Below are 27,475 nucleotides of genomic sequence, written 5' to 3'. Positions count from 1 at the left end.
GACAAAAAAAATTGGAAAAAAATTTTTAAAAGATTTATTTATCTATTTACTCATGAGAGACAGAGAGAGAGAGAGAGAGAGAGGCAGAGGCACAGGCAGAGGGAGAAGCAGGCTCCATGCAGGAAGCCTGACATGGGACTCGACCCCGGGTTGCCAGGACCACACCCTGGGCTGCAGGCGGCGCTAAACCGCTGCGCCACCGGGGCTGCCCTAATTGGAAATTTTTTAAGTAATCTCTGTACACATTGTGGGGCTTAAACTCACGACCCGAGATCAAGAGTCACATGCTGTTACCTACTGAGCCAGCCAGGCACCCCAATTGGTTGAAGAAATTTCTAAGCAAAGTGTTGAGGAAGTAGCCTCGTTTCCCTTGAATACTTAAAGTAAAATGCTAGAAAAGAGAAAAAATTTAGAGGTGGAATTGTGAATCAAAAAGGATACAAGGGATCCCTGGGTGGCGCAGCGGTTTGGCGCCTGCCTTTGGCCCAGGACGCGATCCTGGAGACCCGGGATCGAATCCCACGTCAGGCTCCCGGTGCATGGAGCCTGCTTCTCCCTCTGCCTGTGTCTCTGCCTCTCTCTCTCTCTCTCTCTGTGACTATCATAAATAAAAACAAGCAAACAAAAAAAAGAAAAACAAAAAAAAAAACCCAAAAAGGATACAGAACTAAATTGGAAAGTTCTTATCACCGTCTAATATTCTCTATATATTTTACTCATTTATCATGTTTACATTGCCTGCTCCTCCTGCAAGAATGTAAGTTCCACCGGGCAGGGATCTGTTTGTTTACTAGTGTATCCCTAGTGCCAAAAACAGTGTCTGAGACAAGGTAGGTACTCAATAAATGTTTGCTGAATGAATGCCAGTCATAGGTATCATGTAGATTACATCTTTTAACTCACTCAACTACTCTTTGAATTGTTAGCCCCATTTTAAAGGTGAGGAAATGCAAGCCCAGGAAAGTTACATGACCTGCTGGATTCAAACTTGGATTGTGTAACTCCAGGGCCCTTGTTCCTTTTTTTTTTTTTTTTTTTAAAGATTTTATTTATTTATTCCTGAGACAGAGAGGCAGAGACATACACAGAGGGATCATGCCCTGAGCCGAAGGCAGATGCTCAACCCCTGAGGCCCTTGTTCCTAACCATTATACCATACTGCCCCTCTCTCTGTGCTGGAAGCTATGCTTTATTACATTGTATTCATTTATTCATGAGAGACACAGAGAGAATGAGAGAGAGGCAGAGACACAGGTGGAGGAAGAAGCAGGCTCCCTGCGGGGAGCCTGATGTAGGACTTGATCCCAGGACCCTGAGATCATCCCCTGAGCCAAAGGCAGATGCTCAACCACTGAGCCACCCAGGTGCCCCTGGAAGCTATGTTTTAAAAGATTGATACAATAGGGGTGCCTGGCTGGGTTAGTCGGTGGAGCACAAGACTCTTGATCTGTGGGTTGTGAGTTTTAGCCCCACATTGGGTGTAGAGATTACCTTAAAATAAAATCTTAAAAAAAAAAATTTGATATAATGAATGCTGAGGGGTCTCTAAGCCGTGTCATGTGATAAGCTGTTTATGGACGTAGAAAGGCTTTTCACCTAAAAAAAAGCTTACCTTGAGTGAGGGATTGAATGTATGAAAACTAGATCCAAATATTTGAAGAGCTATAGCATGAAAGAAGAATTTGTTCTGTACAGTCTGAAGGAAAGAATCTGGGTGGCTCAGTTGGTTGAGCGTCTGCCTTCAGCTTAGGTTATGATCCCAGGGACACAGGATGGAGCCTGGCCCCCTGTTGAGGCCCCATGTCTGGCTCACCACACAGCGCGAGACAGCGCGAGTCTGCTTCTCCCTCTGCCCCTGCAGAGGTAAGGCTGATGTAGAGGGACAGATGTCCTGGATCTTCAGGGTTCGTTCGCAATTCTATGACTCCTGAACTTCATGATGGCATAACTTTCCAGAAAACAAGGGCAAAGAAGCTTCTAGAAGTGAGTTGTGTTTGATGCTAACATGAAGCCCAGATAACGAAAGCAGAGAAAAGCCCTGGGGTGGGAAGAAAGAGGTCATGAGGGCCCTTTAAGGAGAAGTTTCAGTGCACAATTTGGTAGCACATATACTAAAATTGGAACAATACAGGGAAGATTAGCAGGGCCCTGGGCAAAGATGACACAAATTCATGAAACATTCCATATTTTTATTGTACACTTAAAACTAATTAACACTTTGTTAAACTTTTTTTTTTTTTTTTTTTTATTTATTCATGAGAGAGGCGGAGACACAGGCAGAGGGAGATGCAAGTTCCATACAGGGAGGGAACCTGATGTGGGATTCGACCTCAGGACTCCAGGATCATGCCCTGGGCCAAAGGCAGGTGCTAAACCGCTAAGCCACCCAGGGATCCTGTTCATTTTGTTTTTTTAAGGAAGTTTTGGTAATTGCTTGGGTTGCCTTCGCAGATGTGGAGGTTGGTTTAAAAAGAAATGACTAGTTGGGGCACCTGGCTGGCTACGTTGGAAGAGCACCCTACTCTTGATCTTGGGGTTGTGAGTTCGAACCCCATATTGGGTGTAGAGATTACTTAAATGAATAAATAACTTCTAAAAACTTTTAAAAAATGACTAGTGAAGGAACGCAGACAGCTGTTGAAAAACCTTGGCTTGACAGAAAAGGGGGATATGAGGGAAATCATTCAAGGCTGCAGCAGTGTCCAGGAAAGAGCTTTTCAAGATGTGGAAACTTCTGTGTTTGAAGGGAGTGGGAATTAAAGACCCTGCCATATGGTTACAGGAGCAAGTTTCCTTGTGCTTTGGAAAGAATGAGATGCTGGATTGGAGACACACCTCAGTGGTTTGGAGCAACCTCAATCATGCCCATTTTGGGGGTGTCTGGTGTATTGCAAAATTAAATACTAAGATAGATGGTTTGGAAAATATTTAGTATATTCTATTTATTTATTTACAAAGATTTCATTTTTAAAGTAATCTCTACACCCAACATGGGGCCTAAACTCACAACCCTGAGATCAAGAGCCACCGACCAGGCACCCTAATACTTTGCCTATTTTATATGTTTCTATTTAACAATTGAAAACTTGGGGCATCTGGGCGGTTCAGTGGTAGAGTCTGCCTTTGCCTCAGGTCATGATCCCCAGGTCCTGGGATGAGTCTCACAGCAGGCTCCCCAGAAGGAGCCTGCTTCTTCCTCTGCTTATATCTCTGCCTCTCTCTCTCTCTGTGTCTCTCATGAATAAATAAATAAAATCTTTAAAAAAATCAAACGATGGGCAGCCCGGGTGGCTCAGCAGTTTAAGCACTGCCTTCCATCCAGGGTGTGAGTGATCCTGGAGACCCCGGATTGAGTCCCATGTCAGGCTCCCTGCAAGGAGCCTGCTTCTCCCTCTGCCTGTGTCTCTGCCTCTCTCTCTCTCTCCTCTCTGTGTATTCTCGTGGATAAATAAATAAAAATCTTTAAAAAAAAATTAAATAAATCTAACGAAAACTCTTTGCAGAAACAAAGCAATAATATAGTGATAGTCACAAAATACCTACAGGCATTTTTTTTTTTTTTTTAAGTACAAGAGCCCTATAAATGTGAGACAGACTATAGGATCCTCCTGGGGTGAAGATGAGGTTAGGGTGGGGATGAGGTTAGGAGGTTCGGTGCAGGTTAGAGGCGCCCCAGCGAGGGGGCATGATCTCCATAGGCCTCAGCGAAGTGACACAGGATTGTCCACTCTGGGATAAAGGAGGCCGTGGGCCCTGGCCGGAAGTTCTGTGAAAGCTCCGGGATGTCTGAGCCCAGGGGAAGGGCATCTTGGAGTGATCAGTGTCCGAGGTGTTCACAGGGGGGCAGCCTGGTGACTCCGAGGAGCTCTGAGCAGCCCTTCTTCCGCACCCCCTCAACTCACTCCCTCTTCCTTCCTGGAGTTTTTTGAGGGCTGCGCACCAACCCCCGCACAGCCACAGCTGAGGGAAACTCTTCTCTGCAGCTGGAAGACAGCTTTGTCATCCTGTTGCACCCAGAGTCCCACCCCTTTAAGTACAGGTGTCCTGGGTGGAAACATGGAAAGTGGGAAGGGGGGACGCCTGGATGGCTCGGCGGTTGAGCATCTGCTTTCAGCTCAGGGTGTGATCCCGGAATCCCAGGATCCAGTCCCACATCGGGCTCCCCGCATGGAGCCTGCTTCTCCATCACCTGTGTCTCTGACTCTCTCTCTGTGTCTCTCATGAATAAATAAATAAAATCTTTAAAAAAGAAAGAAGAAAGAAAGAAAGAAAGAAAGAAAGAAAGAAAGAAAGAAAGAAAGAAAGAAAGAGAGAAAAAAGAAAAAAAGAAGGAAGAGACCCCTGGGTGGCTCAGGGGTTGAGTGTCTGCCTTTGGCCCCAGGGCCTGATGCTGGAGACCAAGAATCGAGTCCCACGTCGGGCTCCCTGCATGGAGGCTGCTTCTCCCTCTGCCTGTGTCTCTGCCTCTCTCTCTCTCTCTCTGTGTCTCTCAAGAATAAATAAATAAAATCTTAAAAAAAAAAAAAAAAGGAAAGGGGGAAGGAACAGACTGGCGGTATCCCTGGCCCTTGTTGTGGGGCTGCCCTGGCCCTCGCCTCTCTCAGGCTTGGTTTGCAGTGCCAACACCGAGCACAAGGGGGCGCTATCGGCCCGTGAACCCTGCCCGGCTGGGCTCTGCAGCAGAGGGGGTGCGGCCAGCCGAGAGTGAGGTGGGTGTTCTGGGCCCCTTGTCCAGGTTCCGCCGCACAGAATTCATGTGCAGCTTTCTGCAGGCAAGGGGTGGGGGGCTCTGGAGCACAGGCCAGTAAAGTAGAGGAGAGACTGTGGGGACAACTGGGCGTGTTGCTTAGGGAGGTGTCTGGAGGAGAGAGCTTGTGTGGGCCCTCCAGGTCAGGGTTCAGGGACAGGCTGGACTGAGGGTACAGTCTGTAGGATTGGTATTTCCAGAAGCACTGGATTAACACAACCTGATACCAATCACTCCCAGATGGAGAGCAGGCTGTGGGGGACACATGAGGGGGCCATAGGGACAAAGTAGTTGCTTAGGAGTGAGGAACTTGTTACCTTGATATATATTTTTTCTTTTTTTAGCTTTTTATTTTTAAAATTATTATTTTTAAAGATTTTAATTGTTTATTTAAGAGAGAAAAAGAGACGGCATGAGTGAGGGGAAGGGGCAGAGGGAGAGAGAGAAGCAGATTCCCCCTGAGTAAGGAGCCTGACCCCAAGACCCTGGGATCATGACCTGAGCCAAAGGCAGATGCTCAACCAACTGAGCCACCCAGGTGCCCTTTTATTTTTTTTTTATTTTATTATTTTTTTATTATTTTTTAATTTTTATTTATTTATGATAGTCACAGAGAGAGAGAGAGAGAGAGGCAGAGACATAGGCAGATGGGGAAGCAGGCTCCATGCACCGGGAGCCTGATGTGGGATTCGATCCTGGGTCTCCAGGATCGCGCCCTGGGCCAAAGGCAGGCGCCAAACCGCTGCGCCACCCAGGGATCCCTTAAGATTTTATCTATTTATTCATGAGAGACACACAGGCAGAGACATAGATGGAGAAGCAGGCTCCCCACAGCGAGCCTGATGTGGGACTTGATCCCAGACTGCTGATCATGCCCTGAGCCAAAGACAGACGCTCAACTGCTGAGCCACCCAGGTGTCCCTTTAACTTTTTAAAGATTGAGGTGAGGGCAGCCCGGGTGGCTCAGCTGTTTAGTGCCGCCTTCAGCCCAGGGCGTGGTCCTGGAGTCCCAATATCGAGTCCCACATCAGGCTTCCTGCATGGAGCCTGCTTCTCCCTCTGCCTGTGTCTCTGCCTCTCTCTGTCTGTCTCTCATGAATAAATAAACCAAAAAAATCTTTAAAAAAATAAAATAAAAATAAATAGGTAAATAAATAAAGATTGAGGTGAAAATACAGTCAAGTTCATAAAATGTACTAAAACCCACAGCTCGATGATTTTTTAATTTACATATACACAATACTTGTATACATATGTGTACAGTAATCACATATGCACGGCTACAGCCATTTACTTGTGTATCTCACAACTTTCACTGGCGATTGAAGTCAACAAACTTTTATTAAGGCGCTCCTGTGTGCCTGGCACCATCCTACTCCTTTGTAAGGAAACGAACGAGAACAGAACATGTTTGTCCCATGGCTGTGGTGGGGTCAGTGTTATTATGAATCATAGTCATTCCTTGACAGAACTATCCCATCAGTGCCACGGAGGGCAGAGGCAGGCAGTGTGATCTACTTGCAAGGGCCATATTTTTGGAATCTAGAGTGGGATGAATTGTCTGCCAAGTTGAAGAGGCTAACTAATGCACAGAACCTCAGGAAGATATTATTGGATCCAGGATATATGGTCAGGGCAGCCGTGCTCCTAGCACAGAGCCAGACACTGAGTGGCCAAGGAGAGCATTTTTGGGAATTGATTTTGCTCTCTGGCCTGGTGCTACATGTCTCTGGAAGCTGAGCAAAGGGTGACGTCTTTGACCACAGGCTGGATCAAAATGAGCTGGAGCTTGTCGCGTGTGTGTGAATCCGCTAGGCCTTCAGAGGCACCAGGCTTTTCCCCTCCCTTGTGGTCATCCTGGCCTTGCCCCACCCAGACCCCATCCTGCCCCAAATCAGGGAAGTGCCCCTATTGGGAAGTGAAGTGTGTGAGCAGGATGTGACCCATGGTGAGGCAGCTCCCAGACCTGATCTGGTCCCTGAGTCAATGAGCTACTTCAGGCACTCAGAGGAAGTCCTTCCGCCAATTCACTGCAGTGTGGACACCTCTTCTGTGCCCTCTGCTGCCCCTCCCCACCCAGGTATGGGTCTTTGAGGGCAGGAAGCTCACCTCTCTCTCCTCTAAGCCACAAAGGGCCTATTGGAGAAATAAGGTACCCTGAGGGAGGGGGAGCACTGCCTCAGTATGGAGGCAGTAGAAGCTTCTCCCTTGGGGTGTGGTGACAGCCCTGCCCCGGGGTGCTCCATCCTGTTGTAAAGCCCAGAGTCCGGGACTGATGAGGGACAGAGGAGAACAGAGGGGGCTGGATCTGGCTGGGGAAGGCTGGCCTGGAAGGCGCACAGCCTTCGGCCCTGGGCCAGGGTGGAAAGTATGTGTGTGAGCTCATTTGGAAGGTGGCTTCTGGCCAGTCAGGCCTGCCTCCTTTCCAGGCCCCAATCACTCAGCCCCCTTGAGGGCTGCCACTGGGTCTCCCCACTCTCCCAAGACTGTCTGAGGGAGGAAGGCCAAGACCTCAGTTTAGGTGTGCAGGCACTGGTCTAAAGGAAGTGAATTCAGATTCGGGGTAGGGGGGTAAGAAGGAGGTACAGGACTGCAGGACAATGGAGTAGCCTTGACTGGGGTTTCCTTGGGGCCTCGGGGAGTGGGAACTGTCCTCCTAGGCCCTTGCCACAGCCACTCACCACACCCATCCCTCCCATAGCTGCTGCTGCTCAGGCCCTCTGGCTTCTGAGTCCTTCCTGTTTCATCCTTCCTGCCCAAAGAGTGCCTGTTCTTGTCCCCCAAAGGGGACATAACTGCAGGCAAAGTGGGTTCCTGAGGAAGAGCCCTTCTCTTGCTGCATTCCTACTCCCCACGCCAATGCTGCCACATGGAACAGTAGGCAAGCACACCTGTGCTGTCAGAACCTGTGAGAACATGCACTACCACAGAGACACCCAGCCACATAGGGTCCACGCTGGAAGAGACACCCAGAGACATGATCAGAATCTACCTACACAGAAAAACAAACAAACACAAAAAATCAGATAGACCTGGGTTTTAATTTTGGACGAAGTATGACCTTCAGGAAGTCTTATCTAGGCCTCCGTTTCCAAACCTGTAAAATGGGGGCAATGGTAGTGCCTAGGTGGTTGGGTGTTATGAGGACCTCAGCAAATGTTTTTTGTTTGTTTTGTTTTGTTTTTACCACATTCTTTTAGCTGGAAAGGGAAGTAGGAGTACAAAGGGGAAGGAGGACTGGGAGGTTTCTTAGAGGGAGAAGGGGCCCCAGGGGAGGGACAGTGAAGGACCACCAGAGCCCGCCAGGTAGTATGTGAGGGGTCACTCTGATTAATCCTCTTTCCTCTACAGGAAAGCCCCTCTAAGATCTTTCCTTCTTGTGTCACTGACCCAGCACCTGGCTGGCAGCCTTGGAGGTGTGGGCCCTGCTGGGGGCAGGAGCGCTGAGGGAGTCTGTGGCTCCCCCCTCAAATGTGTGGGGTGCAGTGGTGGGCAGAGCATTGCCTTCCCTCAGCGCTTGCCCCTGCTCCAGTCTCCTTAGAGGCCGCTCTCCTGGGTTCTGCCCAAACCTCCTTGCAGATTCCCCTTGGCTCCCTCCTGGCTGCTCTAGCTCACATGTGCTGCTTTCGAATACAGGAACTTGGAACCTTAGAAACTGGGTCAGGCCCAATGGACAAAGCGGGCTAGGGCCAGTAAAAGCAGCATTTTCAGGTCTCTCGGGAGCCACGGGGACCTCTGTTCTCCCCTCACCCTGCCTGACCCTGTGTGATCAGCAAGGCACCTCCCAGGGTCCCTGGGTGGCCTCACTAGGCTGGATCCCTTCAGCCTGGTGCACGTCAGAAGCACGGGACCTTGGCGGCCTCCACCCCACAGTTCTCCTTGCTTGCGAAGCCTCTTCCACCTCTTCCCCCTTTGTCTCTGGTCCTCGGTTCCCATCCCTCTTCCTTGGCTTCAGAGAGCATCTTGTGATTCCAGAATCAGGGCCAAACAATTTCCTCGTGATGGGGAAACCGCACTCCAGCCGTGGCAGCCCTAGGCTCCCCCTCCTCTTTCCTCTGGCAGTCCCCCCCCCCCCTCCCCAGGCTCTTTTGCTGGCTCCAGCTGTGTTTTGCAGAACTCCCACTGGATAACATCTGTAATTGCCTCCAGATGTGGGCCACAAAAACACAAAGGGGCCATGAGCTCATCTTTGAGCTCCTTGTGACATGCACAGCCCCCCACCCACCCCCTAGACAACCCCTGGCTTTCCCATGCCAGCTTCCCCCACTCTGTCCCTATCCCCTCCCGTGAGGGCAGCAGGGCAGTGGTGTCCAGATCCACTGAGATGTACAGGCTCTGCCAAACAGCTGTTGGCAGGAGAGGTAGAGGAGGCCAGGCATGGGGTCAGGGTTCCTGGCTGGCAGAGAGGTGGGGTACCCCTTCTGCCAAGGCAATCACACCGACCAGCCCTGAAGAGCAGCTGGATAGAACCGCTGGCTTAGGTGAGGCCATTGCTCGTGGAGGAAGGCTGTGGAGGGGGGCCTGGGCTGGAGTTGGGGGGGGGTGGGGCTGGGCTAAGGCAGGAAGGGAAGGGGAGGAAGAAAGAGGGCTGCTCCCCTTCAGCTGAGCTGACTCAGCAACTGAGCTATTCCTCCCTCCAGGCTGGTTTCAGAGGAAGGGTGGGCCGACAGCCTGGGAACCCTGTCTGGGGCAGCAGTTCCAAAGAAACAAAGCCTTGTTATTCTTCCCTTCCAACCTGACCATCCTGCCTCTGCTGGGCTGATTGGGGGAGATTCCTGTTTGACCAGAGACAGGCTGCTCCTAATTGGCCATGGGGCAACATCTGTCCTTCGCCTGTGTTCCTCCTGCCCCTGGGGCAGAGCTCCAGGTCTAGAAGAGGCTGAGGGGCCGGAGGGCTGGGGTAAAGGGCCTGCTTGTGCTGAATGTGATCCTGGGAGTCCCCAGCAGCAGAAAGAGAGGTCTGAAGAAACGGAGGGTCTGCGGCCAGATCATGGGACCTGGTAATGCAATTTAGGAAGATTTTCCAAGTGGCCTCAGCTTGACCACTTCCTCTTGCCTTTGCAGCTCTGAGACTCAAAGGTAACCTCTTGGCCTGGTTGGGAGAGAAGCAGCTGGGCTCTGTGGACCACCTCCCTGCCTCCATGGAGTAGGCCCTCCTCTCAGCTATGGCTCTGAATCCCTGTTGTCCACCAAACATAAACATATTCCTTTGTGCAAGTACTGAACCCCCACATCAGAGAAAACCCTGGTCCTGGGCATGCTTTCCATTACCTAGCTGAGAGAAGGCAGCCACACAAAGAACGTGAAACACCATTTATTCTTTGTGGAAAGGTTGAACAAGGTCAAAAATGTCCTTAGAGGGCACTGACCCAGCCCCGCCCTGCAGGTTCCTGGGGTCAGATACCTCTGCCCCCCCACCCCCACCCTTCCCATGCCCCCTGTTAACAAAAAGGAACGATTTGAAGGAAATCCATATATAATAATTATAATAAAAATATACATTAAACAAAACAAAACAAAAAAAACCCAAACAAAACAAATTTAGCCGAACTGCCAGCACCGTTCATCCCCCTCCCGCCCCCCCCTGCCCCTGACATCCCTCCTCTCACTGCCCCTATAGGGTCTCACTCTCCCAAGTCTTCCGGTACCATGACCACCTGTAGCGGCCAGAGGAGACTTTGAATGGGTGGGTTGGGTGGGGGAGAGGAGGCGGGACAGGGCAGGGCTGAGGGGTGGGGGCATTAGGAAGTGAGGGGCTCACCTGACGACAGACCCACCCAGGCAGCTGCTCCCTCCCCGAAACCAGCTGAGGCTGCCCGTCAGCGTGCTGCCAACCCCTGGTCACCTCCCTAACCAGGTGGCCACCCTCACAAAGGTCCCCAGTCGCCAGTCCCTGGATGTGTGTCATCTCTGCTCTTTTCACTGGACTCCCCACCCTTCCAATGCACCTACTCTGGTGAGAGGAAGGGCACCAAAGTGGAGTAGGTGTGCCTTTCTCCAGCCCTTCCTCAGAGCTCCAGTAAAACATGCCCTCTCCTGGGGCCCACAGCCCACCTTGTGGTGTCCCTGCTGGCCTGGCCTGCCGAGCCACTCGGCCCTCCACGCCCACAGCACCTCCCCGGTTAGCCTTTTGGTCCTGTCCTATCCCCTTCTGACTGCCCCTTGGTCCCCATCCCAGCTGCCTACATTTGAGCAAGATTCTTTTTCTGTGGCCTTGAGGCTCACCCTCAGGGCTCCTGACAGGCTCTCTCCTTGGCCCCACCCTACCCCAGTTGCGGCCGTGGGCTCCTCCATCCTTGACATCTATAGCCCCTTAATGGCTCAGGCTTCTTCTGGGTAAGCTCTGGGGGCCAGGTGGGGCAGAGGCAGGTCTCTGCAGAGGCGCTGACTCTGAGCTTTCCTCCCAAGGTTTCAGGGTAACTGTGCATACCTCCCCCACCCCTCCTACTCTCTCAGGGTCTCCCCCCTCAACAAGATTAGATTCCTTTAGCCAGAAAGGGTGGTAGGAGGTTGCCAATGGGGTGCACCTGGGGGCTTGCAGGGCTGGAGTGCCCAGAGCCTCCTGAGGTCAGAGTTCAGAGGTTAAAGTTACATCAGGGAATAGAAAAGGAGCAGATGACCCCATTTGACCTTTGCCAGCGAGGTCTGAGGGTCCTGCCTTCAAGTGCAGAACCAAGACATTCAGATGAGGCAGGACACACACCAAGCTACAGAGGCCCCTAGGAGATAGGGGCTGGAAGGGGCGGCCCCTGATCAGCCCCCCAGGGACCCATCTAGGGAAGAAGCAATGCCAGGGTTGAGGTCAAAAGAGAGGCAATCATGGGACAGAAAAGAAGGGAGGAAGGGTTGGGAGGGGACTTGGGACCAGGTGGGAGCAGCCCACCCACCACCACCTGCTGCCACTGGCCTTCAGAGGCAAAGTCCTCGTGGTATGAGTGGGCGGGCAGCCGTGGGGGTCAGACCTTGTCCAGCAGGGAGCGCTGGCAATAGAGCAGTCGTTTAGGGGTCCCATGGCGTCTGAAGAAGAAGACGGCAAGGCCCACTGCCAGCACCAGGAGCAGCAGCAGCACAGGCAGGACTACAGCAGCTGCGCTTACGGCCCCACTGCCTTCTTCATCCACCTCGATGATGATCACCTCTGTTTCCTCCTCAGTCCCCTCATCTGGCCGGCTCCCCGATGAGGGGCAGCCCATCCAGTCCCGCAGGGCTGACTTGGGGTAGCCTGGCTCTACCTTCAGCTTCTGGTTGTTGAATTTCCAGTATTTGTTCCCCTTGTAGAAGTAAGTGAAGACTGCAGGGGTCAGCAAGAAGGGCCCAGGAGGATAAGAGGTGGGGGCCGCGTCCAGAACACCCACAGAGAGGAGAACAGAAGGGAAATCTGTGAGTCTCTGAGCGGAGCAGGTAGAGTTAATCCCCTAACATCAGTCTCCTCAGCTATAAACTCGGGTAATTCTAAATTACCGGGGCTGGAAGTGCAGTGGGGATTGGGGATCTGATGTGAGGAGAGCACTTGGCTCAGAGCCTGGCATGTGGCGAGGGTTCCAGAGCTCTCATGATCACTGCTTTCCCCAGATCCCCTCAGTCTCTCTTCCTGTTCTTAGTTCTTAATCCCTTTTCCCCATCCTCCCCTCACGGACATCTCCCTTGCCCCTCACCTTCATCACTGCCCATGAATGACCCTCTGGGAGACTCAGGGATTCCTTCCCAGACCTTGATGTTTTTGGGGTACTCGCTGTCCACTGCCCTGAGTTCCTCGTTGAAACGGTAGTACCTGGGGGAGAGGGGGAGGCAAATGGTCGGGCCCTGGGCATGTCCTCAGAGCATGGCAGGGCCCAGGACTGAATTCACCAGTGAGCAAAGAGTGGCTACGGACAGGATGCAGGGCAGGGGTTTTGTGTAATGAGGGCCTGCAGCTGAAAGTGGCGGAAGGTGGGGGTGGATGGGAGGTCCCAGGCTGCAAGGAGCCACCAGTAACCTTTAATGACAGTGCCTGGCAGCTGGGGTGGAGGCATGGTGCTGGGGGCAGGAGGCGCCAAATGACCAGGTCTGAAACGGTGACCCGGTCACTTCCCACTCAGCGCCTCACGGAGGCTGGCTGTTGCTGGGCAACGGCAGAGGATCAACCAGCAACTTCTCCAGGGAACTGTCCTGGGGTAAGTGGGTCTTTCTCCAAAGTTGAGGGAATGTGGTGGTGGCGGTGTCCGAGGAGGGAGGCCTGGGGTCAAGGGGCTGACATCTCACTTGTTTCCCCGGAAGAAGTAGGTCTTTCCATTGGGCATCCAGAAGAGAGCAGCATCGATTTTATCAGTAGGCAGTCCTCGGCCCAGCTCCTTGATGTGCTTGGGGTAGCCAGGTTCCAGAGAAGCTTCATCAAACACCCAGTGCTTATCTCCTGTAGAGGAGAGAGAAGGGCGGGACCTGGGTTCCACTTGGGCTCTTGGGTCTCTGGAGGAGTCCAGTGAAATCCACTCCTGCAGGGAGACTCTCCTTACACCAGAGGACTAAGGCAGAAAGCTGGTTACCTTTGAAGAAGACAAACTTGCCATCCTTCCTCTCGTAGGCAGTGTTGATGGATGCAGGCAGGCCCCGCCAGAACTGGCCAATGGGCATTGGGTATCCATCCATCACTTGGTTATTCCTTACCCTCCAGAACCAGCGCTCCTAGAAAGTAGCAGGGTGGGGATAGTACATTACGTCTTATAGCTAGTCCTCTGGCTTAGTCCCCAAAGCTTCCCACTAACCCTCCTGCTACTGTTTCCACCCAGACTGCTGGGCTTCGAGCCCTCTTGTTCCTCCAACCAGCTCACTTCTTCCTCTCACCTTGAAGACAAACATCTCCCCTCGGAGCACTGCCACGGTGTCAAAGTTCCCATCACAGATGTTGGGCCCGTAGCTGGGGTTTTTGGGTTTATCAGGGACAGAGGGCCTGGAGGTAGTCCTGGGCTGAGGAGGCATCTTGGTGGGGGACCCTGACTCACTCCCTGATGTAGAGAACACAAGAGACACTTCAGACTTTGTGGCAGAGGGGGAGGAAAGAACAGATATATGGGCAGACAATATTGTTGGAAAAGTGTGGATGGCCCTTTGGGGAAGGATGAAGCAATCAGGTGGGAAAGGACAGAAAAGGTGAAATCAAAAGTGGGAGAAGAATAAGACATATGGAAGAAATAATGTAAAAAAAAAAAGAAAAAGTGGGAGTGGGTGGTGGGTGGAGGCAAAGTCAGGTAGGGTTGTGGGGGAGACTATAGGGCATGGGGAAAGAGAAACAAGATGCACAGGTCTGAGACCAAGAGGAGAGAAGGAGCAGTTGGGGGCACAAATCACTCACCATAAAGTTGCTGGATGCCCCGGCGGTCGTCATCAGGTAGCACAAAATTCTCTGTGTCCATCCATTGGTAAAAGGGTGCCATGATGGCCGAGGGATCATTGGAATGCTCAAGGCCCAAGGCATGGCCTAGCTCGTGCACAGCCACCAGAAAGATGTCATTCCCTGGAGGGACGGGGATGATTACTGAGGGTCCCTTCCCTCAGACTCTGCTTTCCCACCAGAGGCTTCATTTTTACATTGGAGGCTGCCTGTTGTGTTTTCCACCCCAAAAGCCACAAAGCCAGTCAGCAATCTATTCTGGGTAGAGGTAAGAGAGTGCTCATGGGGCCAAATACCAATCCCAGGAAGACTTGTATTAAGGGAAGCCAAGGTCCCATCTGGGCCCCAGTTTTTTCCAGGAGCTAGAGGTGACATTTGCCTGGAAAAGTGGCAAGTCTTTGACTGGGGAGTCAATTATTGAGTGAGAGAGGGACCAGCTATAAATAGATCAAAGTAAGAATTCGGCTTTAGGGGATCCCTGGGTGGCTCAGTGGTTTAGCGCCTAACTTCAGCCCAGGGCCTGATCCTGGAGACCCGGGATCGAGTCCCACATTGGGCTCCCTGCATGGAGCCTGCTTCTCCTTCTGCCTGTGTCTCTGCCTCTCTCTCTCTCTGCCTCTCATGAAGAAAAGAAAGAAAGAAAGAAAGAAAGAAAGAAAGAAAGAAAGAAAGAAAGAAAGAAAGAAAGAAAGAAAGAAAGAAAGAAAGAAAGAAAGAAAAGAAAGAAAAAAGAATTCTGCTTTCGTTGAAAGTCAGACTAGGAGATCTTTGTAGCCCAGAGACTTTGGGGTTTGAGGTTTTTTGTTTTCTTTTTTAAAGATTTTATTTATTTATCCATGAGAGACACACAGAGAGAGAGAGAGAGTCAGAGACACAGGCAGAGGGAGAAGTAGGCTCCATGCTGGGAGCCTGATGTGAGACTCAATCCCAGACTCCAAGATCAGGCCCGGACCGAAGGCGGCGCTAAACCGCTGAGCCACCCGGGCTGCCCAGTTTGAGGTTTTGGGAGGAGGCAGGAGACCCCACCCTCATACAAATGATCATTGACTCTCCCCAGAATAAATGAGTCCCAGGGCTACTTTGCTCACCATTTAGGTCCTCATTCCTGACAGTCCAGGGCTCGGCCGAGTCAAAGTGGGTGTCCCCTCCAATGTTGGGGCCTGGGAAATAGGCATGTGCCAGGAAGCCACCCTCGCCATCAAAAGGTGTGCTGTCACCATGGAAGCCCTCAGCGAAGAAGATCATGATGTCTGCCTGCTTCTCATGGCCCTCGCGGATATAGGCATAGGGTACCTCTCGGAAACGAAGTGGTGTGGCACTCTCCCACACTCGGAATGCCTTGCGAATGGCCTCGAATGTGGCATACTCGCCCACCTTGGGAGTGTAATTCTGGATGCTGAGGTCCAGCCATGTGGGGAGAGGATGGGAGTATGTTAGGATAACAACGTATATAAAATTTTCCTTCCCTCTACTTCCCCAGGTCTGACCGAACCACCTAGCCAACTTTGCTGACCTGGCTCTTCCTGCTGCATCACGATGCCTCTGCCCCCAGAACTGAGGGCTCAGGGAACCCCCAGGCTGCACCTTTCTCCACGATTACAGTCACTTTCCTCCCCATTCCCAAGGATGTTTCATAGCAATAGAGGTGAGTAGGATACGAGTCCTCAGAGTCTGTTAGTACAATTGATAGGAATGGCGACCCCGATGTGAGAAAGGCAACTTGCCTGCTGGACTCACCAGAAAGTGATCTCATTATGCTGCCATTTGAGGCCCTGAATGGCATAGCGCTTCCTTCGAACATTGGCCTTGATCTCAGCCCCAAATTTATCGGGAACACCACAGCGGGGGCGCCTCATAGCCCTGGGGTGTGAGGATTGTGGTCAGGAAAGCATATTAAAGAGAAAGGGCTTCAGAGGAGGGAGAGAGTGCCTGGCCTCAGGGTCAGTGTGTGAAAGGGCCAAGGTTATGGGGTCAGAGTGAACAGGAGGGGGTCAGGACCAGCATGTGGGATTGAGGGAGGGGGCAGAGGTAAGGCATATAGGTAGCAACGCCCCTGTGCTCAGTGTTGTGAGTGGATACTGGGCAGGATTCCTACCAGGGTCTAGCACTTACTTCATGGTGTCTGCATCAGCCTTGCCCGTCACGCGCAGACCATAGAACTTCTGCATGGCAGCGATGGCAGCTGAGAATGACTGGGGTGAGCGCTGTGTGTGAGTGCGCAGATCCCCCGGGGGCAGGTAGCCATACTGCTGCAGCCAGGCCTGTAGGAAGAGGAATGTGGCTTAGAGCATCTCCACTTGGCCCACAGGGAGCCTCTGCCTCCACATGGTATCTGGCATGCACCCTTGGCTTCAGAGGAAAGGGCAACGAGCTCCCAGCCTGGCTCTGGCGGTGGGGCTGGAGGAGTTCCCAGGTTGGACCTGAACTCTGGCCCAGGCCCCAGTATGACTTGTCCTCTCGGGGCTATGGGCTCAAACAGGGGTGGGGAGCCACAGCTCTGGACTTTGGCTGTAACTCTTGAGAATGGGAGCCTAGAGGGCTTAACTGAGTCTTAGGATATCTTCTCAGAGCTTCCTTCCAGCACTTTCCTTCTCTGTGTCAGTGTTCTTGTAAATACAGCATTTCCTACCTGTGAATGGGTTGTGCCCATGGAGGCGAAGGGGGGACTCATGGTACTCTACTTTTGGGCCTGGTATGGGACCCTCTTTGGGCAGGGATGCCATGCCTCCAGGACCCTCACAGCTGAGATCTTTTTAGAAAGGAGAGCAGAACAGGAGCTAGGGCTGAGGCTGGCTGCTGAGACCGGAAACTGAGACCTTTGGAGGTGGTGGGGGTGTGATCCAGCTAGAGACCTAGGGTCCTGCCACTGCCTCCATCCAAACATCTGACCCTGGGGCTTGGGACCTAAAGGCCCATTTAAGGTTCTCAGTAGAGGAAGTGGGAGAGACTTGGTGACAGTACTGTACTTGAGGTATGTTGTAAATTGTTCATAACATAAAGGCTGGCATATTGCCTTAACATAAAGTTAGGTTTTTGGTGTTTGAGAAAGGTACACAAAATACAAAGACCTGTCGAGGAAAAAATCAGCCTTTATTGTAAGAACAATGGAGTATTTTCCTAAAGCCTGCAAAGTAAAACAAGCCAAGTTATACAAGGAATGTGAAAATGCTTGGGTTCTCCAATGGAGATAATACTTTGGTTTCTGCTCCAGCTTTGCCTTCCTAAGGAGTTCAGAGGGGGCCAGCAGGTGGCCTAGGATGGAAACTTTGGAGTGCAGAGGGGTAGAGGCTGCTCTTGGGTGCCACACCCCCCATCCCAGGTTGTTAGTATGGATCTTCATGGAGCCCTTCACTACAGGGCCCAGGCCCTGGTAGTGGAGCAGTGCTTCTGCATTGGGGCTGGGGGTGATTCAAGAGCAGCTGACTGGGGAACATGTGCCCGCAGGGGCAAGAATTGCAACAGGGTTCTGGGAAATGATCCCCCAAGGCTGATGGGAGTTAGGGCCCTGAGATGTAAACAACTCAGCCTTTCCCCAGCCAACAGGCCTGGCCAGAACAACCTTAGCACCACCCGCCTCTGAGAGCCCCTCCTTAGGCAGGCCTAGAGGAGTGAGCCAAGTTTAACCTCTGGCATAACGTAGGGGAGCAGAGCGGGGTGCTCTAGTACCCAGTCGCTCTCCTCAGGAGAGGTATAGACTTGCCCTGACCTGTACTGGCTGGTGCCACAGCTAGTGCCCACGGGAGGCCTGCTGTGGCCTGTGCCCAAGTATGCAGGAAACTCCCTTTGCCCTTAGCCTCACCTGTAGGGTACCCCCCCCCCCCATGCTTATGACCCCTGCTCAGGGAGCAGCTGCTTCAGCTTTGGAGAAGGATGGGAGTGGGCTCCTCCTGGAGCTGGAAGTCAGGAAGACTTAAGTCAGGCTCCCTCAGGCCTCAGGGAACAAAACTGAGGGGAATTCTCTAGGGCAGGATGATAGAATGGAGGGTAGCAGAGAAGTGAGGAGAATCCAGATCCAGGAGCTCTGGGATAAATCCCTCTCCTTGATGAGTTTTCCAAGAAAGTAGGCAGGTCCAAGTATTCACACCCACAATATCCACCCCATACACAACAGAGAAAAATGGAGACTTAGGAAAGAAAGGAACTTCCCTAGAGTCAAGAGAGCCTCATGGCCTGGAAAGGAAATACCCCCATCCCTCTCCCCTCAGGCCTAGGCTCTGAGCAAAGCAAGAACCACAGAGAAGACTAGGAGGTGAGGATGGAACCACAGAAGAGAGGACTCTTGTGTCTGTGGCTGGGTGGGGGAAGGGCTGAGTGCCAGACAGGCCAAGGGGAGGAGAAGGCTGTCCTGGAGCTAGTGCAGGACTCTGGAGGCCTGGTGGGAGGGACCCGGCTGCCTGAGGCCTGGCCACCCCAGCTCGCCCTCTAGATTGGCCTGGAGAGGGAGCAACTATGTTAGGTCAAAAAACTCAGTTGGCTGGCTTTGTCTTGAAAGCTGAGTGGTCTGAATTTATTCCTAGGGGAAAAGTCCAGAGAACCCCTCCCACCTCTGGCCTAGGAGTCCTGGAGAAGGTGGGTGGGTTGGGGGGAACTCTGGCACTCCAGCAGGCCCTGGATCTGAGCCTCTGGGCCTGCTCCTCCCTCCCTCTACCTCCCACCCCTCCCTGGCCCAGAAGCAAATGGTGGTTCTGGCACTGGGACTGCCCATGACCCACTTAAAACAGAGCCAGGGCTGGTGCCCCTCCCCTAGGGGGCCTAGTGGGGCAGGCGAGGGAAGGCAGGGCAGGCAAAGTTGGCAGTGGGAAGCCCCCAGATGCCCAGGCTTCTTTTGTTAGGACCTCTCCTTGCAGGCCCCCCGATGAAGACTCTAGGCCAGGAGAGAGGATGCCTCCTCCTGCTGGCCCACGTCAGGTTTAGACCAAGGGCAGATTTGCACTCTCCCTGGTCACCCCCACTCCTAGGGCCACACTTTTCTTTTTAGCCTCAGATCCCCTTCGGGACAGACAGAGTGTGTTCTTTCTGGAGATGTTTCCTCCGGGGGTGGGTTCCCGGCCAGGACCAAGAGGGAGGAAGCCAAGTCCAGATCCCTTCCCCCTTCTGGGGCCCTTCCCGGCCCCTCCTGACCGCACCCAGGCCCTGCCGGGCTGAGTGGGTTGGGATGGCCCAAAATAAGAAGCTGATCAAATTCGTCTCCCACCTTCACCCCAAAATAAGAGAGAAAGAGAGGAAAGACGTCCCCAGACGACTCCCACGCGTCTTCCTCCCGGGCCGGTGGGCCAGCGTCGGGGAATGGGGAGAGGGGCCGAGGCAGTCCGAGACCTGTGTGGTGCCCGGGCCGGGCCCTCTCCCCCATCCCCGGTGCGAGGCCCTCAGTCTTCCCGCAATTAACACAGAAAAGCAATTAACAAAAGCAACAAAAAGAGCCTAAAGGCGCCGCTGGGGGGATAGCGAGGGGGGCAGAGGGTGGAGGCGGCGGCCGGGCCGAGCGGCTCACAAGGGGACCTTTGTGTGTACTGAAAGGCTGCCAGGGCGCCAGCCCCGCGACCCGCGACCCTCGACGACGCCGGGGCTCCGGGCGGGCGGGTCACAGGGGTCCGCGCGGGCGGGGCGGGGCGGGGTGGGGGCTGGTGCCGGTGCCCCGCGGCCCAGCGCCCACCCCACCTGGTGCGGCTGCATCCTCGGGCCGGGCCGCCTGGAGGCGCCTGGAGGCGCGCCCGGGCCGAGCCGCGGTCCTGCTGAGCCTCCCGGGCCGCCCGGCGCCGCGGGCCGCGGGCGGGAGAGCGCCCGGGAGCTGGAAGGTGGAAGCAACAACGGGCTCGCGCGCACGCACACGCACACGCACACGCACACGAGAAACCAGGGCAGCGCAGGGCTGAGCGGGGTCCAAGTATTTACCAGGCTCCCCTCGGGTTCCGGAGCTGAGCTCAGAGCCCCGGGGACCCGGGGACCCGCGGAGGGTGGGGGTGGGCCCCTGCTGTAAAGCTCTTCCTGGGAAAGGACTGGAAAGAAAGTCGGCGGCGGGTGGGGGTGGGGGGACAGAAGTTGGATCGACTGGGAAGTTTGGAGATGAAGAGGGAGAGGAAAGGCAGGGGGTTCCTTCGGGCCAGTCGCCCAGACCTCCGAAGGGGGGCTGTACCCCTGGAGGCCCCGGCGCGCCTCCCCGGCGGGGCGACTCCCGGAGGGCCGGAGGAGCTCACTTACTTCGGGGCTGAAGCTGCTTTGGGCCGAGCTGAGGGAGGCGAGCGCGCTGGCGAGCGTGAGCAGGGGCAGCAGCAGCCCGCCGGCGGGCCGTGGGGCAGGCGACATGGTCCGCGACCGTCCCGACCGTCCCGGCAGCCAGCCGCGCGGGCTCCGCAGCGGGCCCGAGCCCTGGGGTCGCGCCGCCACTCCCTTGGGGGCGCCTTTGTCTTCGGTGGGCACTGAATTTGGATTCCTAGAGCGCTGTCCGCTTGGAGAAGGGGAGGATTGTTCTTGAAAGCGCCTGTTCGTCCCCTTTTCCGTTTTTTTGATCTTTCTTCTGCTTAGTCTGCGAACTGCATGACGAGCCCTCTCTCACTCTTCTGGTCCCTCCCTTCTCCCACAGCCTCTCCGCCCCCGCTCCAATGCCCTCCTTTCCCGGTGCGGACGTGGTTGTTTCAGCCTGAATCCAATTACAGCCAAGAGCGGGGTAAAACACACACACACACACACACACACACACACACACACACACACAGGCACGCACAAAAACCCCTTAAGTTGCCTTTCTGTGGTGGAGGCTGCTATCTGCAAGGGTTGAGGCCACGGTTCAGGAGGGGGGGGGGTCTGGGGAGGAGGGACCCAGGAGACGGGATGTGGGACACTTTCTCCCCCTAAGCATATTTTAGGTGGCTTGATTCCTCTGGTATTCAACGTTTGTCTCCTCTCAGAGCGGGCAAGTGCCGGGAGGTTCAGTGGCTAGGGGCAGAGTTCAAAGTCTGGGATGCTGCTGGTGGGGGTCTTCCATATCCACCACGCCTGGGGTGCAGATTGTCTGCTGGGACCGGTGGCTCAATCGAATTGAAACTTTTGCCCCTTGTTCTTGACAACCATCTCCATCACTCTCCTGCTCAAAACATGCAACAGTAACGAAACCCTACTACCCGCTAACAAACTCCACAACCACACTGGCTGTCCTTGTGGAAAAGACAAATGCACTCCCTTAATTATCATCATTTGCAATCTGGCTGCTCCTTAAAGTAGAACTGGCCAGGGAGGAAAGAAGTGCAAGGCCATGGAATGTGGGGAAAGGCAAATCAAGTTTGGGGAAACTGTTAAGACCAGAGAGGTTGGGAGACACCTGGGTAGCTCAGCAGTTGAGCGTGATTCTGGGATCCAGGATCCAGGATTGAGTCCTGCATCAGGCTCCCTGTGAGGAGGGAGTCTGCTTCTCCCTCTGCCTATGCCTCTGCCTCTCTCTCTGTGTCTCTCATGAATAAATAAAATCTAAAAAAAGTCTGGGTTGGGGGGGAATCCCTGGGTAGCTCAGCGGTTTAGTGCCTGCCTTTGGCCCAGGGCATGATCCTGGAGACCCGGGATCAAGTCCCATGTCCGGCTCCTTGCATGGAGCCTGCTTCTCCCTCTGCCTGTGTCTCTGCCTCTTTCTGGCTCTCTCTCTGGGTCTCTTGTTAATAAATCTTAAAAAAAAAAAAAAAAAAAAAAAAGACAAGAGAGATTGGGAGTTCAGACTTCGGGGTTTAGTTTCCCCTCTACAGTTGGAAAAAGGCAGTTCCTTGAGGAGTAAAATCTTCAGGGGCCGACTCAGCTGAGAACAAAAGGTGGAGGTATGCAGGGAAGAGGGCCAAGGAAGGGGGTGGGAGAACTGAAGCCAACCTGACCTGGGGAAGAGAAACAGGTAAGAGGTTGAGAGCTAGAGCTGGAAAAGCAGCACAACAGAAGCAGGAAAAGTGTGGGAGACAGAAAACTCGATCATCAGCGAAATCTAAGATCCCAGAATTGCACTGGTCAGCGAGAGAGGAAGGAGGTAGTGGGGAGAAGAGTGGGAAAGAAAGCAAGGCCAGGAATAAAGGAAGCTGGACAGAATGTAGGTCAGGTAGGAAGCTCCAGCAATACTAGAGATCCAGAAACTATTACAGGTTTGTGACAGGATAATGGAAGGAAAGCCCAGTGCTCTGTGTTGTAATGGGAGCAAAGGTCTTTTTCTCCCAGAATCTGTGTCAGTAATAGGAAGGGTTTCCCTGGGTCCTGGGAAACTAAGGGGTTTGTGGAGATATACGATAGATATTAGATACCTATGCCACAGTGACTGTTTCGGGACTGAGTACCTCCAGGGCTCCCCTATACAAATTGGGGTCGGAAGGTCAAACCTCTCTCTGACCAGCCTCTGGTTCAGCCAGAACCATAGAAACCCCAGGGTTCAACACCCAAGTCTGGCTCTTCCCATGTCAGCCTTCCCAGTGGGGGTAACCTCTTGGGCCATGTATCTGAAGTTTAGGAAAGCTGACACCAGATGCTTGGCAAGAAATAGACCTCAGCCGGAAAGCCTTTTTCAACAAAACATTTATTAAATGAGTAACTACATGCAGCCTGAGCTGTGTCTGGTCTGTTATAAGCTTGAGTGCCTAGCATAGCCAGGAGAGCTGCTGCTCCTTTTTCATGTTTGCAGAGCAGCTACTGTTCATAGTTGATTGGGCCAGTCCTATGGCCTGCAAAGGGGATAAAGTGCCCCAGAGCAATATTCTACTGAACTGGAGCAGAGCCAGGGAGGAGGGGACTAAGCCAACTCTTCTAGGCAGTTCTTCCTGGTGTCCAAGCTCTGTGCTCTGAAGACAGACGGGGACGTGAAGGTTCTCTCTTCTGGCTGGGATGAGGCATGTAGGTGATAAAGCAGAAAGCCAAAGAGAGGCCGGGAAAGGGAGACAGGAACTGCTTTTATTGACCTGGTTGTGGGTTCTGCAGTAGAGCCCCTTTGGGTTTAAGAGCATTTTTCTGCTTCCTTTCTTCTTCCTGCAACTTCTCTTGCTGCCTAAGCTGCCATGCCTGTAATCCAGCATCCATTTCCTGTGACAGCAGTACAACTCGTCTCTGAAAGAGACAGGAAAACAGGGTGGATAACATCTGGGGCTTGAGCTCTGCACCATATATCCTTTCACTCACAGATCAAAGCCAGAGGTTTCAGATGGAAAATGATACTGCTGACTGGGGAAGGGAACCAGGTCCTGGGATGCAGGAGGAGGCACAATGTGTGGCAGAATGTCTACTACTGATTCCCGCCCTAGGAGTGCCCACTCTCTTCCTCCCCTTCTCATAGTAAAAACCTTTATCTGTTAAAATGGTGTGCAAGGGGCACATGTGAGCTTAGGTGTCAGCACAGCTCCAGCCAAGGTAAAATTTAAATTTTTTCTTTCCCAGTACACACAGTTGCCCTGGCTGGGGCTCTAGCCACTCACTGCAAACTTCTCCCTTTGGGCTTTTCTTCGAAGCTGGCCTTTCATTGGCGGTGCAGGGCGGCCATCTGTAAATAGAAGAGAAGACAAAGATAGGTATTAGGGATAGCTGGCAGCACCCTGTGAAGACATTGTGATAGGAACAAAGGAAGAACCAGTCTCTAGTTCCTTCTCCCATTTCATACCCATGGTGGCTTAATTCTCCAACAACTTATTCCTCAGTGTCAAGGTAAGGTATGCCAAGAATAAGCGCTGAGGAATACTCCTACTCTACTTCACTTACCCCTCATTATCCTGGAATGGTTCTTTGCAGTGCTAAATCTTGTTTTATCTTTTTTTTTTTTCCCTAAAGTTTTTATTTATTTGAAAGAGAGAGAGAGAGAGAGAGAACAGGGGCAGAGAGAGGGAGAAAATCTCCTACAGGCTCCCCACTGAGTACAGATCCTACTTAGGGCTCAGTCTCACTTGGGGCTTAGTCTTGAGATCTTGACCCTGAGATCATGACCTAAGCCAAAATCAAGAATCTGATGCTTGACCAACTGAGCCACCCAGGCGCCTGTCTCCTGTTTTATCTTTGGATCCACTCAGGCAATCTGATCACTGTTCTACTCATCAGGAGTCTTTGTAAAATTCTCATTCCTCAATGAAATGCTCTCTTTTCCTTTCCTTTCAGCCTTTCAGCCCAGTTCTTGTTCATAGCCACCCGCCCCCCCCAAGTCCTAGATGCCCAGAAAGCCTCCTCTGACCTCTTCAACTTTGTTAGCTATCTCTTCAGAAAAAAGTGCCTGATAGGTGCCTGGGCGGCTCAGTGGGTTAAGCATCTGCCTTTGGCTGGGGTCAAGATCCTGGAGTCCCTGGCTGGAGCCCAAGTCAGGCTTCCTGCTCAGCCTGACTTCCCTCTCCCTCTGTCCCTCCCTCCCCATCTCCTTGCTTATGTTCTCTCTGGCTCGATCTCTCCCAAATAAATAAATAACATCTTTTAAAAAAGGTGCCTATCAATGATTTAATATTCATCTATTTGCCTTGGAGCATTTATTGTACTATTGGTTTTTTGCCTTATTTGGCCACCTCATTCTTTTGGAAAGTGGTAGAGCACTGTAATATTATTATTTAATTTTTTAAAAACTAAAAGGCAGAGATCCCTGGGTGGCACAGCGGTTTGGCCCCTGCCCCCAGCCCAGGGCATGATCCTGGGGTCCTGGGATCGAGTAGGGCTCTCTGCGTGGAGCCTGCTTCTCCCTCTGCCTGTGTCTCTGCCCCCGCCCTCTCTCTCTCTCCCCATGTCTCTCATGAATGAATAAATAAAATCTTAAAAAAAAAAACTTTCAAAAAAAAAAAACCTTTCTAAAAAAAATAAAAAATAAACAAAAAATAAACTAAAAGGCAGACACTCAACCGTGGAGCTACCCAGGCATCTCTCCATTTTAATTTTTAAATGTCCATTTAAAAAGTCTAGCTGAAAAAAAAATAAAAAATAAAAAACAAAAAGTCTAGCTGTTGGGATGCCTGGGTGGGTCCGCGGTTGAGTGTGTAGAGCATCTGCCTTTGGCTCAGGGCATGATCCTGGGGTCCTGGGATTGAATCCCACATCAGGGTCCCTGCATGGAGCCTGCTTCTCCCTCTGCCTGTGTCTCTGCCTCTTTCTGTGTGTCTCTCATGAATAAATAAATAAATTTAAATAAAAAATAAAAAGTCTAGCCGTTTTCCCAACTAGAGTTTCACGGACTCTGTCCCTAGGTTTCACTGTAGCACAGTGTAGGCACATAAGCATATATCATAAAAATTCTACAAATATCTACTGACTTGGTGAAAAATGCAGTACTGACCTGAAGTAGTTTATACTGAAGGTGAAGAAAAAAGATGCTTACTTTCTACAGAGTAAGAAACAGTGAAAACTCTGCCCAAAAGTTTTGTGGAAATTGAGAGATCTAATTAGGTAGCATGTCCAAGACCACAAAATCTGCAAGTAGAGAAGCCTGAATTAAGTATCAAGTCTAGGGTCTTTCCAATATTCCATACTACTTTTAGGAGCCACTCGGCTTCCTATAGTAAGTAACAAGTGGAAAAAATCTTTACCGTCCCCCTCGGGATCATACTCCTCTAGAATCCAATTAGGGTATTAGTATTGAGGTCTCTGTGCGGTTTAAGGGGGCCTGGCCCCTACCCAGTTCTAGTCCTGGCTTTGCTATTACCTAACTGTGTGATCACAAGAACCCTGAGAGCTCAACTTTCCCAACCTGTAAACTGCAGTCCCATATTGGGAGTGGGGAGTCGCTTCAACTTTCCTAAGATCCCTCCCTTCTAGGGCTAATACCTATTTTCTTTTTCTTCTCTAAGTAAAGGGAATAAACTTTTCTGAAGGGAGCCCACCATCCTCAATCCTCACCCTTCTAACCCCTCTCTCTGAGATGTTCATTTAGGCAATCTTTCAGAGCGCTCTTCCTACATTTGGTACCAAGTTCCAACAATGTACTCACCACATAGAACAGTGGGTCTTTCTAATTTTTTAAAAACCGTCCCCCCATGAGAAACGTAAAAATCCTAGGGGCAACCCCGTGGCTCAGCGGTTTAGCGCCGCCCTCAGCCCAGGGCCTGATCTTGGGACACCCAGGATCCAGTCCCGAGTCGGGCTCCCTGCATGGAGCCTGCTTCTCCCTCTGCCTGTGTCCCTGCCTCCCTCTCTCTTTCTCTCGTGAATAAATAAAATAAAATCTTAAAAAAAAAAAAGTAAAAATCCTGTCACTCCTCCTGTGGGACGCTCCAAGTTAGAATTATCTTCTGCTTATCCCCACAAGATCCTGTCTAGCTTTACTTTCCATAGGCGCAGTTTAATTTACAAAATAAACAACAGGGCTTCTTCCCCTCAACTCCAAATATAAAATTCAATACGTTGTCCACTCAGACACATCCCCACCTGGAGCCCCTTCCCCCGCCCTCCGTCCAGGGGAATTTCCGTCCAGTCAGCGCTCACCAGCGTAAGACCAGTCTGGGAGCTCCGTAAGGGGCCCGTAGCCGGAGGGGTTGGCAGCCAAGCCCTGCCTAGGTGGAGAAAAACAATCTGGTAAGGATTTGGCCCAGCTTCTGGCCTCCCAGTACCCCCCAGTACCCCCCAGACCGGCACTCACTGGAGTCGCCACTGGCTGCCCGCCCAAGCCGCCACGCTGCAGTGCAGCCTCCGGACACCTGCTGGGAAAACAGGGCAGAATTGGGACAGAGGCCGTGCAGTCAACTCGGGGGTGCTAGACTTGCCCGCGCGGGCTCCCGAGCCCACCGGCTCCACACGCACTTACTCAAGAGCAGAGAACCTAAAGCAGCCATGCTGAAGCCGCGGGACCGGAAGTGGGCGTGGCCTCGGTGGCCACGCGCGGCGGGGCAGGGAACTAGGAAGCCGCCATCTTGAATCTGGGATTAAATCACGGGCTCCGCCATCTTGGGGCATTGTACGGAAGAGAGGACAGAACTGCGGCGGGGAGGGCGTATGGCGTGCGTGTGCATCGTCAGTAGTGGTTACATTCTCAGTGGAAGTCGTGTCCTAGACTGAACCGTTTTGAACCACTCCAGCGATCTCTGCGCAGCGGAGGCTAGTCCTTCGGAATTTGTGCCTTTATCTTAGAGGAGTAGTTACCTCTTTCGGCCTTCGTCCGCATCACTGTAACGTTTTTCCCAGCCTACGAGTCAAATCTACAATGAAGCAGAAAATTTGGGTTTCAATCCTGTTTATTCAACAAAATTGAAGAGCTTATGTGTGACAAGCATTGTTTTAGGTGCAAGGATCCTGTGGAGAGCAAAACAGACATCATCACTAGTCTGATAAGAGCTCTGGGTCTAGAGAGGGAAAACAATAATAGTCACACATAATGTAATGGTACCGCCGAGATTGCAGAGGGGACACCTGGCTCCGGGGATCCCAAACAGACGAGGTTCAGCCACTTGCCACTG

At 52.3% G+C, this 27,475-nt stretch overlaps 3 protein-coding genes and 1 non-coding gene across 9 annotated transcripts in view; 2 read left to right on the top strand and 2 right to left on the bottom strand.

Annotated features, from left to right (window-relative positions):
* SLC7A7 (solute carrier family 7 member 7) overlaps positions 1–27,475 on the top strand; it is a 74,824-nt gene that overhangs the window by 4,769 nt on the left and 42,580 nt on the right. For both annotated transcript variants that reach the window (XM_072761197.1, XM_072761198.1), the window contains exon 2: positions 15,595–15,759. The gene's annotated coding sequence lies outside the window, so the exon portion shown is untranslated. The remainder of the gene's footprint in view (positions 1–15,594; positions 15,760–27,475) is intronic.
* LOC112926618 (U6 spliceosomal RNA) lies at positions 2,088–2,191 on the top strand. Its single transcript, XR_003236371.1, has one exon. It is a non-coding gene; the product is annotated as a U6 spliceosomal RNA (small nuclear RNA).
* MMP14 (matrix metallopeptidase 14) lies at positions 10,046–20,748 on the bottom strand. The gene is made up of 10 exons (XM_026007492.2): positions 20,313–20,748; positions 16,227–16,375; positions 15,852–15,974; positions 15,203–15,510; positions 14,076–14,237; positions 13,568–13,728; positions 13,270–13,408; positions 12,989–13,139; positions 12,403–12,518; positions 10,046–12,038 (listed from the first exon to the last, which is right to left on the bottom strand). Exons 1-10 carry the CDS (start codon positions 20,415–20,417, stop codon positions 11,704–11,706), a joined length of 1,749 nt encoding a protein of 582 aa, XP_025863277.1. The 5' UTR covers positions 20,418–20,748; the 3' UTR covers positions 10,046–11,703.
* Positions 22,632–26,897, bottom strand: MRPL52 (mitochondrial ribosomal protein L52). Of its 5 annotated transcripts, none has more exons than XM_026007500.2 (6): positions 26,827–26,877; positions 26,662–26,722; positions 26,508–26,575; positions 25,405–25,496; positions 23,540–23,604; positions 22,632–23,174 (listed from the first exon to the last, which is right to left on the bottom strand). In XM_026007500.2, the coding sequence occupies exons 5-6, from the start codon at positions 23,582–23,584 to the stop codon at positions 23,022–23,024; spliced, it is 198 nt and encodes a 65-aa protein (XP_025863285.1). In that variant the 5' UTR covers positions 23,585–23,604; positions 25,405–25,496; positions 26,508–26,575; positions 26,662–26,722; positions 26,827–26,877; the 3' UTR covers positions 22,632–23,021. The 5 variants fall into 5 exon arrangements, with proteins under 5 accessions (XP_025863285.1, XP_072617294.1, XP_025863283.1 ...); XM_072761193.1 differs by having other exon boundaries at positions 25,363–25,496; positions 26,827–26,863; XM_026007498.2 differs by lacking the exon at positions 25,405–25,496 and having other exon boundaries at positions 26,827–26,897.

This window comes from Vulpes vulpes, chromosome 6 (assembly GCF_048418805.1).
Source record: "Vulpes vulpes isolate BD-2025 chromosome 6, VulVul3, whole genome shotgun sequence".
In the NCBI taxonomy this organism is placed as follows: Eukaryota; Metazoa; Chordata; class Mammalia; order Carnivora; family Canidae; genus Vulpes; species Vulpes vulpes.
Note: the sequence above shows the minus strand (reverse complement) of the source record. Positions and strands in the feature narration are given on the sequence as shown.